This window comes from Cataglyphis hispanica, chromosome 3, assembly GCF_021464435.1.
Source record: "Cataglyphis hispanica isolate Lineage 1 chromosome 3, ULB_Chis1_1.0, whole genome shotgun sequence".
In the NCBI taxonomy this organism is placed as follows: Eukaryota; Metazoa; Arthropoda; class Insecta; order Hymenoptera; family Formicidae; genus Cataglyphis; species Cataglyphis hispanica.
The window spans coordinates 928,037-941,013 of record NC_065956.1 but is presented as its reverse complement, the minus strand read 5'-3'; the positions used below and the strand labels follow the sequence as shown (position 1 = coordinate 941,013).

General features: G+C 34.7%; 2 protein-coding genes across 2 annotated transcripts; both read right to left on the bottom strand.

Annotated features, from left to right (window-relative positions):
• Positions 1-389: 389 nt before the first annotated feature.
• On the bottom strand, positions 390-6,753 carry LOC126848492 (centrosomal protein of 162 kDa-like). The gene is given in 7 exon segments (XM_050589465.1): positions 390-1,839; positions 1,841-1,902; positions 1,964-2,125; positions 2,309-5,862; positions 5,939-6,038; positions 6,161-6,436; positions 6,597-6,753. Coding segments are annotated over 7 exon segments (4,353 nt in total). The 5' UTR covers positions 6,636-6,753; the 3' UTR covers positions 390-1,679.
• A 425-nt stretch (positions 6,754-7,178) lies between these two features.
• Positions 7,179-12,916, bottom strand: LOC126848504 (uncharacterized). The gene is made up of 2 exons (XM_050589497.1): positions 12,343-12,916; positions 7,179-10,136 (listed from the first exon to the last, which is right to left on the bottom strand). Exons 1-2 carry the CDS (start codon positions 12,484-12,486, stop codon positions 8,520-8,522), a joined length of 1,761 nt encoding a protein of 586 aa, XP_050445454.1. The 5' UTR covers positions 12,487-12,916; the 3' UTR covers positions 7,179-8,519.
• Positions 12,917-12,977: the final 61 nt, after the last annotated feature.

Genomic DNA, 12,977 nt, shown 5'->3' with positions numbered 1-12,977 from the left:
AAAATATAAAAATTTAATGTAAAATAATATTATATAGTAATATTAAATAATATTAAATAATAATATTAATTTACACAAATAAATTTTTGATCAAGCTAAAATGAATAATATTTTTTCGATGAATATTAGATTTTATATACAATATTAGTCCAATTTTCGAAATTAATTTAAAATGCAAGAAGACTCAGAAAATATTCAGCCTAAAAATTTATATTACGAAATATAGAGTATTTCAAAGCAATAACAAATTAATTATCACACGGTATTTAGCTATCAGCATATTAATTATTTTGTGCTTAACAAATAATTAAATATTATTGAAAAATATATAAATTGAAACAATTTTTCAACTATTGCTACTACCACTGAAAAAAAGATATCGATTTATCGACGAAAAGATTAAGTTTATTAAAGTTATAATTTTGAATTTTGTACATTATGTGTGTATCTGTAACGAGCTTAAATAATCTATTTAGATTTTAGAAAAAGAATGTGATTGTGTGATTTGACGTAACCGAGTCTTAGAAAGATGATTGCCTTGAAAACGCGTAGAAAGCGTTTCAGAAAATCAAACATTCCTTTTTATTGATTTCTTATCCTTAAGTCTCGGCCACGTTGATTTGTGCGACGTGCTCGCGTTTAAACGCATACAGACATGATTACATTTCATGAGATCATTAAACCACCAGCTAGGCTTGGCAAGTAGTAGTAATAAACTAGAGTGCTTATAATATATAATACGATAATACACATGATATAATCGAGTGCATTGACTCGACTTCGTTGATCGCGAATAAACTGACGCAGTTTTATCGGAAATAAATACAGCGGTTTATCTTATAACGCTCTATGTACACAGCAAAGTTTCCAAAAATTATCCGTAAAAAACTAGAGATATCATTTACCTTTGGAAGAAGTCCTTTAGAAGATATTTTTATTCGCCTACTTTCTTTTCTCCCCCTCTCCTAATTATCATATCATACGGTTATAAGAACGAAATAAGCTGTAATAATATCAATGTAAAAAAAGTGTCTACTGTGCAATTTTTATTATACGAAACTCAATAAATAAATAAATAAGTAAAAAATATTACCTTTTCTTAAGAATGTATACGACTTACAAGACTTATATTATACAAAAAATTAATGTCTAATCCAATAAAAATCGATTAATTAATAAAGCGGGCAGTACTTCGAGATATTGCACGCGCGGTAAGAATTGATGATGGATAAAAATTTGAAAAAATTGTAATACAGTTGTACGTTCGTTCGTCATTGGATTTCGCTAGTTCGCGATAGCGTTCCTCTGTTTGGCAGTGATTCGAGCCTACCGAATAATTTGCAAATTTCACGCTGGTAGGCACGAACTCGCAGAACGAACGATGTGTCATGGACGCAAGAAAGAAGATTGCGCTTTAATAACGATAATAATCCTCACTAATAATCCTCCTGGAAGAGTTGACGGAAGGATATTGACTAAATATTTTGGCTGAATATAACGCGAACAAACGCGTTTACTTACCTATACCTTCGATATTTTTGTATCTAATGCCTCTTTCGGGAATTATTTAAGATTACATCGCAAGTCTTAATCTTGTAAAAATTATCACAATATTCGATGACGAACCGAGAATCATCTGATACATTGTATGATAATAGAGATTTCTCGATTCAACGATATTAATGGACGTTAGCGATCTCCTGTAGCATTCCTAAAATATAATCAAGCTCTTGTCGAAAGTAACAAAGCTGCCGATTCTTGCCCTTTTCACTTTTACAGTCCTTGCATTGCGATCGATTCCTCAATAAATCGCGAATTAAAGTCTGCAAGGTCATTTCTACTCTCATGCCGTTGCTGGAGAATCGTAATTTTATCCTGCAGCAACTGCAATTGTTCCGTTCCCTGAAAGAACAACATCATGTCGAGAGCCATCTTAAAAATCAAGAAAATCAGTTTTACATACCGGCGTTGATAAGTACTTGATTTTCTCGGTCAGCATTTTCACTTTATTCTCCAGATGTTCTCTTTCGGCCTTTAGCACAATTACTTGCTCCTTGTAGTCCCTAAACTTTTCGATCTGTTCTTTTAAATGCGATATGATCGCTCCCTGAGTATTAATCTGGCCCTTAATAATAAAAATGATAAAATAATAAAGATTCTCAATGCTATGACAGATGAATATATGAGCGAAGCAGATTTCTTTTACTTTACAAAAGCAAAAATCTACTCTAAATTATGTCCAACCAGATGATAAAAAACAAATAAAATACAAGGGACAGAAGCCAAATGCTTGCTAAGCATTACAAACCTGTAACTTTACCACTTTAGAGTCTCCAAATTTGACGCTGTATTCTTTCACAAGAGTAGCCATTTCCCGTTCGTGTTCCTCCTGCAAGAGATTCAAATCATGTAGCCTCTTGCTCTTTAGAGCCATAAAGTCCTTGTTTATCTTGTTCAGTTCTTCTTTCAAAATGTCATTTTCATTAGTTAACTTTTTGATAACTCCGTTCTTGCCATTTTCCGTATACTGCATTGGATCATACAACTTTGTTGTCGACGACGACAGTCTTTGCGAGTCAGAAACATGTCCATTCTGATAGACATTCGAATTCTGATCATTTCCCTCACCGTTTTTCATTCCTCGAAATACCCTATCAAAATCCATGCTTCTGAAGCTCCTCCGATCATTCAATAATTTCTCCCGTTCTTTCTGCAATCTACGGTTCGTCTTCTGTAACTCCTGATACTCCTTGGTTATCTTCGAAACTGCTTTATCTTTATTCGTTATTTCTAATTTTAAGCCTCTTATAGTGGCGATAAGATGTGCGTCCTCTTTTGCATTTTGAGATTTTGGTCCAATCTTAATCGTTTTTGGATCTTTCTTCTCTTCCATCGCTGAAGCTTTATCATCTCTCTTATTAGTTTCTATACTCTTGCTCTCGACATGCTTGACTGTCGTCTGCGTGAACATGTCATTATACAACTTGTGTTCCTTTGTGGTAGCTTCCAAAAGTTTCGCCTCCAATTCCGTTATCTGAACCACGTATTTCTCCTTCATGTCGGAGAATTTTTTCTGTAAGTCAATTAAATTTTGTTGCGCGACTTTCTCCTTGTCTTTAATCTCGTTCTCAAGACTCGTTATTCTTTCTTCCAGAAGTTTTACTTTCTCGGAACCAATCTTTTCCTGTTCCGAATTAGCAGTCAGTATGAGAGCTGAAACCGAATCTGGATTCTTCCTCTTAAGTATACGCTCCAACTCGCGCACTTGCCTATTTAGATCTATGATTTTCTTATTATCCAGAATAACTTGATCTTTGAGTTTCTGGGTCAACTGCTTCTCACGTTCGATGTGACTCTTGCTTATTTGCAACTTCTCCTGAAGATTCCCCTCTTTAACTCTGAGCTCCAATAATTCCTTCTCCAAAGGTAATATATTTTGCTGAACTTTCTCCAGCTCCTGCTTCGTCACTCGCAGTTGTTCTGATTTTGAGCTCAATTTGATACTCAGGTCTTCTAACTGTTTCTTAAGTTCTAATTCCACGGTGCTCATCACTTGCAATCGATCCGTGATAAAATTATTTTTCGCTCTCAACTGCTCCTTGAACATTTCCAATTCGTCCGTTAGTAAACTGTTCTGTTGAGTCAAATCGTCATTTTTCAGCAAACAATCGACATTTTTCTCCTTCAATTCAGACACCTCGAGATTTAACTTCAACGTCTCCTCCTGAAGATCTTTCACCCGATCAGTGAGCTGTTGCATATCATTTGCCTCCGACACTGTGATCTTCTGTTTAGATTGCAAATTCTTCAGCTCCTCTTGCATTCGTTTCGTATCCTGCATCAACTTCTTGTTTTCAGTTTCATAAGCGCAGATTAGGTTCTCCTGCTTTTCTAGTTCTTGTTCTAGAAGAATGATTTTTGTATCATTCTTAGCTGGAACTTCCAAGAGCTTCTCGTTCAGAGAAAGTTCGTCGACTCTCGCTTTCAAAATTATATTCTGTTTCTTCAAAGCAAATAGTTCACCCTCAAAGGATGTACGCATTTCTTCGATTTGACTTTTGTACAGCTTCGCTTCGGTTTCCAGTTGTTGTTTTAGAAGCGCATTCTTATGTTTCTCCTCACGATATAACATCTCCCAATCACGTTTCATCGAAATTTGCTTCGAATCTCCAGCAGCCATCAAATTTTTCCTGTAACTGTCAGGCGATTTCAATTGAGATCCTTTGCACGCAGCGGGCAAACTAGATGTGGAGCCAGTTTTAGCAGAATCCATTTTTGATTTCAGAAATATATTAGGTTTCGATATAGTTTTAGGAATTGATCGAGATTGCACTTTTGGTTTTATTATTGGTGATTTTTTAGAGACCAGGTTCACAGATTTCTTGGACACGTCTACTTTATTACTTCTGATATTTTCGAGAGAGGTTTTCAGAGGAGGCTGGCATATTTGATCATAGCTCTTGGATTTACAAAATCTTATTTCTTTTTTCAATTGCTTATTGCTCGGTGCATTAACCACGCGATCGGTTTTACATACATCTGTTGTTTTTTTCAAAACGCTATGAACAGATACTTCCTGATGATCTACCCTAGAAGTCTTGGATGCTTTGGCAACATGCAAATTTTCCATTTTTGTATCAACTTTATCTTCTGTGCACACAGATTTTTTATGTGCCACATCTATCTTTTCTGCATTCTCCTTCACATTTTCATTTAATTTTTCAGCCATGAGTTTGGGTATTGCATCCGCAAACAATTCTAATCTTGGTGTTAACCCCACTGTATACAATTCACTTTCAGACTTTTTATTGTCTTCTGCTATATTTTTATTACTTTTTTTTTCTATGTCTATTGATACAGATTTTTTAGATTCTTTGTTAGAATTTTTCAAAAATGTTGCCGCAATTGATGGAGAATTAGATGTTTGTTTAGATTGTCTTTCGCTAACACTTGAATCACTTTCATTAATTTCATGTGCATCGTTAGTGTCTGATAATTCATTTCCTAATATCTCAGAAAATTCTTTTTCCGGAAATTCCGGGGTTTTGCCACTAGCTAATTGACCCTCTACAGTCGATAATTCGCCATTGGTAGGTTTCAAAAAAAGATCATAGACTATATTAGGCTCTTTTGATTCTGGCTCCTTTTTGTCCGCATTTTGTCCTTGAAGCAGCTTCAAAAAGTGTGAAAAATCTTCTTGTCCAAAACTAGAACTCCCAGATATTCCACCTTCTGCCTTTTCCTTGGATTTTCTCAAGAAATCTTCGAAAAAATTTTTGTCCACGTCCGTGATTTCTTTCTGCAGATTCTCCTTTTCTATTTCCATTTTCTTTGTGCTCTTTAATTCTTCGGATTTGGAATGCCTCTCAATTGGATCATCCAAATCGGAACTGCTTGATATCTCGACTTTCTGTTCTTCAAACTTTCTTCTTTGAAGCTCCAGTGTTTTTGGTGGTTTCAAACTGCTTAGGCTTTCATAAACGATTTCGAATCCAGGACTGTTTTCTCGTTTTTTCTCATTTTTCGGACTTCTCTTTATTTTTTCTGTTTCTTTATGAACTTCTTTTTCTATTAATTGAAAAATATCAGCTTCTAATTGCCTTACTCTACTCAGGCTTTCATCTTGATTATTTTCTGGTACTAGAGTATCAGATTTGGATATACTTTTTGACAAAGTATTACTGTTTTTTCTCACTAGTTTCTCTGCTTCTTCTAATAATTCTTCCACTGATTTCTCTTCTTCAATGGGATTCTTACTAGACTCACCAGATTTGGTATGTTCGGGACCTGAATTAGGACTTAATGCATCAGCAATCTTGCTCATTTCTTCCAATATACTACCAATATCTTCATCAGTAGCATCTATAACAAACATAAGTACATTAATCAAATACAAATATTGATTTTAAACAATTTTTAATATTATATAAAAACTTACTTTCAAAATCTGATGGATATTTATCAAAAGCTACAGATGCAAGTATATCGCATAAAGTATCATCTTTGTCTTTCACTTCTCCTTCGCTTTTCGATACTATCTGAAAAACATGTAAAGCATTATATTAGAAATAATAGTTAATATAAGTATTCGCAACACTCTATTCTTAAATTAAATTATAAAAAATATTTTATTATATTATTACATGATTTAATCAATTACTTTGCACATTCTTTCCTTCTCGAGAAACTCTTTCATAGAAGAGCTGACATCCGACGTAGGAGTAGGAGACTGCTTCATCTTTGCATCTGCATTCTTAGCACTTAAAACATCTAGACGTGTTTCAGGTCGCTTCAACCACCATTTATCTTGCGTATCTTTCTTATCAGTAGACAATTGTTCTCTGATAGGTTTGATTTTTTTCTTAATGCGCACCGAATTCTCCCCAACACTCAGACTTACGGAGGATCCCAAAGTATCATCTTCTGAGGAGATCAACTGAAATAAAAATTTAAACATATAAAATACTCATCCATTTATTTCGCTTAATAAAACAATTTATTTGAAATATCGCTCGACACAATCCACTGATAGATTTAGGTTAAATGAACACCCATAGAGCTTACACGAATATAAATAATACTAAAATAAAACATACATCTTCGATTTGCGGCGATTTTCCGGCATACGAAGACATTTCACTGTTTGTCCCCAGATAAAATTAATTCAAAACGCTCTATATAATTGGTCATCTTCCTCGAACTTTTTGACACCCGCCATACTTTTTGTTTGTTTGTTACCTGTAATTCGTTTGGTTGCCGCTACGCTACGGTTACGGCTCATGCAAAACGAGATGCGCGAAATTAAAATAATTCTCTTTTAAAAAAAATAATCATCAGTAGTTAAAAAAATTATGTTACATCAGACAAAAATTTAATTTCTCTAAATTGTGCACAAAATCGCATTAATGCAAAAATGTTTATAATGACAAAATGTTTACATGACGAATGTTTTTATAAAACAATTTTTGAAAAAGATAATAAATTATAATCATTATAGTATAGCGTAAGATTACAAATTATTTTCTTTGTCGAAGCATTTTATAGCCATTTAATTTGCATATATACGTATTGTTTTAATAGTATCACAATTTAATAAAAGGCTACAAAAAATATAGGTCAAAAATAGAATTTTTTGAAAAGATGTGGGATCAGGATAATGTTTTGTACAGGCATTATAATTATATAATTTATGCAGTTGTATAACATTTATTAATTGGTTCAATGATATGAGAAAGATATATTTTTAGGGAATAACAACGCCGTCTATTTATTTGTATATTAACGGACAGATTATTTAGAGAAGCACTTTGCAACAATAAAAGCTTGCATAAAAGCTTACACAGTTAATATCAATATTATTGTTGTGAATCAAATTTAATGATATAATAATATTATTCAATATTTGATGATATATAATGATGAAATTAAAGTAATTACAATTAATTACTTAACAAATCCGTATATATATTAATCGTTATAATGTTTATAAAATTGAATGTTCAACAATTCTAAAAAAAAATTGATCTTTTAAATAACATGATTTTTTTGTCAAATAGAAAAATATTGTCAAACTATACATCAATCGTGTTCATATATAAAATTTCAAAGTAGCGTAAAAAAAGCAATTTGCGAATATTATATGCCCTAATCTGCATACATAGAGTTCTCCAAAAAATCGGTCGTTATGTTCATATACATATATCACATATTCTCATGAAATATATATTGACATATATTTATATCTCTTGCCTTTCATAAAATAGATCTCTAGCTATATTCATATATTTATTTCTTAATCTTTGAAGGCGACTTGTGAATTTTTTACATAAAATCTTAAGCATATGCAACAGTGTCATTGTTTAATGTAACATAAGATGACACACAAGTAAGTATGCATATATATTCTCGTTTACAAAATAAATGATATAATAAAGATAATAACAGATGATAATATATTTAAACAAAATATAATATGTACAAACAAATCTGTTATTTTTTATCTGTTATTTTTTATTGTCCATGTGCTCATATATGTATTAATAATCTTAATAAAAGCCAAAAAAAAAAAAATTTCAATAAAAAAAAAGATAGAAAAGATCAATGATTATATAACTGATGTTTTTTTTGGCATTGTAAAAAAATTAAGAAATTTGCTACAATTTTTACAAGCAGGCACATTTCATGAAAAGAAATTTCGTCTCTCGTTATCGTTATATAATATAGAATATTAAATTTAAATAAAGCGCCTTTCGTTTCAAAAGCATTATCTCCAGAAATAAAAAAAAAAAATTATCGAAATAATCTGTAGATAGAAATTTATAGGTATATGTGCATTCTCACACATGTACAACCAAAAATGAAAGATTTCTCTTTTACGCATTTTAAAAATACGTCTTAATCTCTCGAACGTCTTTCATATATAGCGAAGATATCCAAAAAAACTTTCTCTTTCATACTCTTTCAAATATTCTTTAGATGGCTCGTAAATTTTCTTGGAAATTCGGCCACGTGAGGAAAGATCAATCGTAGTAGCATCTATGTAGTCTGAACAATTCCTTGTTCTTAAAGCTGACGTTGCACGTTTCGCAGTAGTGTTTAATGGTCTTGGCCAGCTTTACCATCGCTGGCTTTATCTTTGCGCTTTTGTTAACTATGTCCATCAGTTTCTTCGTTTGTAATTTTTTCACTGACCATTCCATATAATCATTCTTTCTCGTCTTGCCATTTCTCAGGAAAGCATCCTGACTCCTCAGGCATTTTGGCGAATAATTCGCCGCTGGCAATCGATAGATCTTCGTCTTCACCAGGCTATTTTTCATGATGGTGGACAACGATTTTCGCTTGGCTAACTGAAATTTATTTCGTAATTGTGAATGACTCGACTTGAAATAATCTGACATATCATCTTGTAAACTGATATCGTTATCGCTTGTCAGTGCTTCGACTTTCGCGGGTAAATCGGCGAGCGAGTTATTCGGTAATTGAGATATCGCGTTGGTTGTTTCACTGAACACCGTGTCTTCCGGATCGTCCAAAATTTCCTGTTTTATCTTGAGCTTCGGAGCAAATTCATTTTCATTTTTCAAATGCAGCTTCGAGTTCTGCTCCGTACCTTCCACTTTGCGTCTCTTCGCGCGGTAATCTGATACTTTCCTCATTTTCGGTTCCTGATAATCCACGACATTCTTTCTTGGTCTTAAGCTACGTCCTTCTAACTCGTCCATTTGTTCCACCTTGATCTGTCGAGTCAACGTAAAGTTTGACGCGAACGTTGTTTTCGGATTAGAAATATCCGAGTTGCTTGCTACAGATGGTCCCGAATCAACATCGATCGACATTCTTTTCTTATTCGACGCATAGTCTACTAGATTTTTCTTGGGTTTCAAATTTTGCATTATCGTTCTCCTTTTATCTAATGCATAGTTCACCAAATTGTTCCTGGGTCTCAAATTCCGCACTATCGTGTTTTTCGAAGTTACTTCATTTCTAGAAACCGCTTCGAGACCGTAAGAACGGTTTCGCGTCTTCACGGAGAATACATCTTTGGCGTTCGTATCTGCGACCAAACGATCTCGCGCATTCCCTATAGCTTCGACGCAAGAAAGACGATTCTGCGGACAATCTGGAAACATCGCTTGCGTAAAAGTATTCTTCTTGATCGGTTTTATTTTGGCGGCAGTGTTCTCGAGAGTCCTTTTCCGCGAGTCGGCCGCGATCTCGTCGCATTTAGATACAGATTTTCTATAATTCTGACAGAATTCCGCGGTCCTTCTTGCTTTACTTTGGTCCTTCTTATCACAGCAACATCGCGAAAGTGTCGCATATGTCAATCCGTTGTGAATTCCATCGGCAGGAAGTGCCATCGAATTCATCGAGTTGATATACTCCATGTTCTCTATCAGTGGTTCCAGCTCATATACGTCGTAATCAAGCGACTCCGCCTTGATCTTCACGTTCTCAATATGCACCATCGGTACACCGATCTTCTCCTTGCCCCGGCCCTTTCGCATCCACGACAATTGACTTTTGAGCGCCGAGTCCGTCTTCAGGCAGTCCACGTAGAACTTATGGAACTCCTCCAGCTTGTAGCTACACCGATGACACATCTGCTTCGGCAGTAGATCCATCTCGTGCACCTAAAGAACGCACAGTACATACGAATTAAGAGGACGTGATTTCACGAGAAATGAATTTTTAAAGGCTCAACGGACGGGCGTTCAAGATTCATTTAATTCATCCTTTTTTTCTCCAAACACAAAAAATTAATTTTAAATTAAAAGAAAATTAATCTAGCTAATTTTTAATCAAGAATTAATTTTCGCAATCTATATTTCCCCGATAAATTTATATTTCCAAGAGTCTCTAAAAAAAAAAAAAAATTAGAGATAAAGTTATTGCATTACATAAAAATACATACATAAAGAAATCTTTCGATTGTTGCACAATTATTGTTTAATTGTTGATGAGATAATTTTTATGATAGCAACAAAATCAAATCGTCGAATTGCAGAAAATAAATGAGAAATAATCGAGCGTGCATCATCATGTTTGTATCGAATGTGCATGATAGACATATGTAAATAGCATGTCGCATAGGCTTGAAAAATTCCATTCATTAACATTATCGTGATATTCTCACTATCTTGCTAATAGCTAATAGCAAAATGGATCCGAAAAGAGAGATAGTCTGTCATTCAATTGCTTATTTCTAACTCATTTTTTATTTAAGGATTTCTATACGTTTTTTCTATGCTTTAATTCCATATTGTACATGTCCATTATATTAATAAGATATTATTCTGTGTTTGCATATCCGTTTGAATATCAATCATATTGTGTAGAAAACAGAATGATTAAGCAATCTAATTTGACATTTGATATATTAATTTTTTTTTTTTTATTTACAGATATACAAGATATACAAAATGTGTGCAAATAATCTGGTTAATTCGAAGATATTTATTTTAAAATTTTTTTGATTATTTCGAAAATAATATTACATGAAAATATTGAAATATGAAAATAAATTGATATATTAAGTCTGAACAGAAAGCTGTAATTATTCAAAATTATAAAATATATAAAGTTAATGCGAAAATATATTACAAAACATTCTGTACATTTCGAAGATGAACGCATTTGAAAATCTTTTATTTTCCCATTATTTTTGCTGTAATAAAAAATTAAATTCTTTTTGTTACTTATGTACATAACATTATAACATATATTGCAAGATTTTTGTTCTTATAAATATAATAAATGCAATAAATTATATACGCATTTTAAACAATATATTTTATATAAAAATATATATTAATGTATATATATATATATATATATATACAAATTTATTTTTAAAATATATAATTAAAATATATTTTACAAAATAATATTTATGCATATATATAAATTTTGTATTTTAATATCTAATATTAATAAAATTAAAAGGCAAATGAATTTAATTAATATTAAAAGATAGAGAACTAAAAAAGGTATGAAAAGAAAAATGTACCAAAAAATATTAGAAAAAAAAATCTTGAAAAGTTTAATTAAACGTAGAAGAACGGAAGAAACCCAAAAAAAAAATCATAACTTGACGATGCAAAAAATCTGCGCTCTGGCGGAATAAAAATCCCTCGATTCTCGTGTTACGCGATTCGAGAAATCCACATTCTTGATATTTCGAAGCGCGTTGGCGCGCAAAACTGACGATAACCTCACTTTTGCAAATCGATAGTCCGATCAAAAATCGATAATTCTATCCTAAAGGAAGAGATCTCATTATCTCGCGCCAATTTCTGGCACGGCGTTCAGCGACACGTGCCCCGTTCGTACAAAAAGCCACGTGCCCTCCCACCCTCGTCATCATTCCACCGGAATTCATGAATTCCCTTCGTTCGTTAATTCCGCGAAAATTTTTTTGTCCCCCCTCCCTGCCCCTTCACGCCGCGCTAGCGTATTACGATACCCTTTTTCACTTTGGACAAACCACGTAAGCATTGAAGGGGGGAAGAGAGAGAGGGGGCAGGAAAGATAAAAAGGGGAAAGAATTGAAAGGAACTACATAAAGCGTAGCTAATAATAACGCAGCTCACGTTTCATAATGAGAGACCGTGCGAGGGTGCGCTTTAACATATCGGTTTGTGCCCTCGCGAGGGCGAGAACCGTGGAAAGAACGCGTGCCCTCGGACAGTAGGGAAAATCGCGAAGGAGGGAAACGGACGGGAAGAAAAGAGACGGATGGCCGTGGAGAGGAAAGAAGACGAGGATCCAAGAAGGGGAGGGAGGGAGGGAGGGAGGGAGCAAGAGCGCCAAAATGAGTAGGCAACGTGACCAACGTACCATGATCGGTAGCACGGCGTTGATCTTTCTGACGTGGTTCTCACTCTTGTCGAAGATGTTGATGGAGATGCCCGACTGCTGGCCGCACAGGCGGCACACGCGGCTCGACTCCAGGGTCTCCATGCCGCCGCGCTCTCTCGGCATCTCGTCGTCGCACCTCGCACCACGCCGCGCTTCGGCTCACTCAGCCCTCGAGCGACGCGACGTCGCGTACACGCGCGTCCTCGCTCGCTCCTTTATCCGCCTCGCGCTCCGATGCTGCGTCGCCTCTGCTTCTTCCCGCTCCCGTGTGTGTACTTGTCCGCGCCCTACCCGCGGGAATCTCGAAAAGCCCGTAGAAAGTGGAGCCGAATGGAGTAAAAGAGAAGGCATGTGAAGAGGAGGGGAGGAAGCGAGGTGACGGGAATGAGAGGGAAGGACAAATGACCGGGTGGGGTAAAGGGATCTATGGTAAAACTACTTTTAACGCAGCGACGATCGGTACGTGGATCCAACTGGGAAGCTTGAAAATGTTTCACCGGATCGATTTACGTCGCGTACTGTAAAGTATTGAGCTTTCGACGATAATGGCGTCTTTCGGTGGAATTCGAGTTCAGATCTCTGGCAAAGAGAAAAAGTGATGATGAAAATGAGGA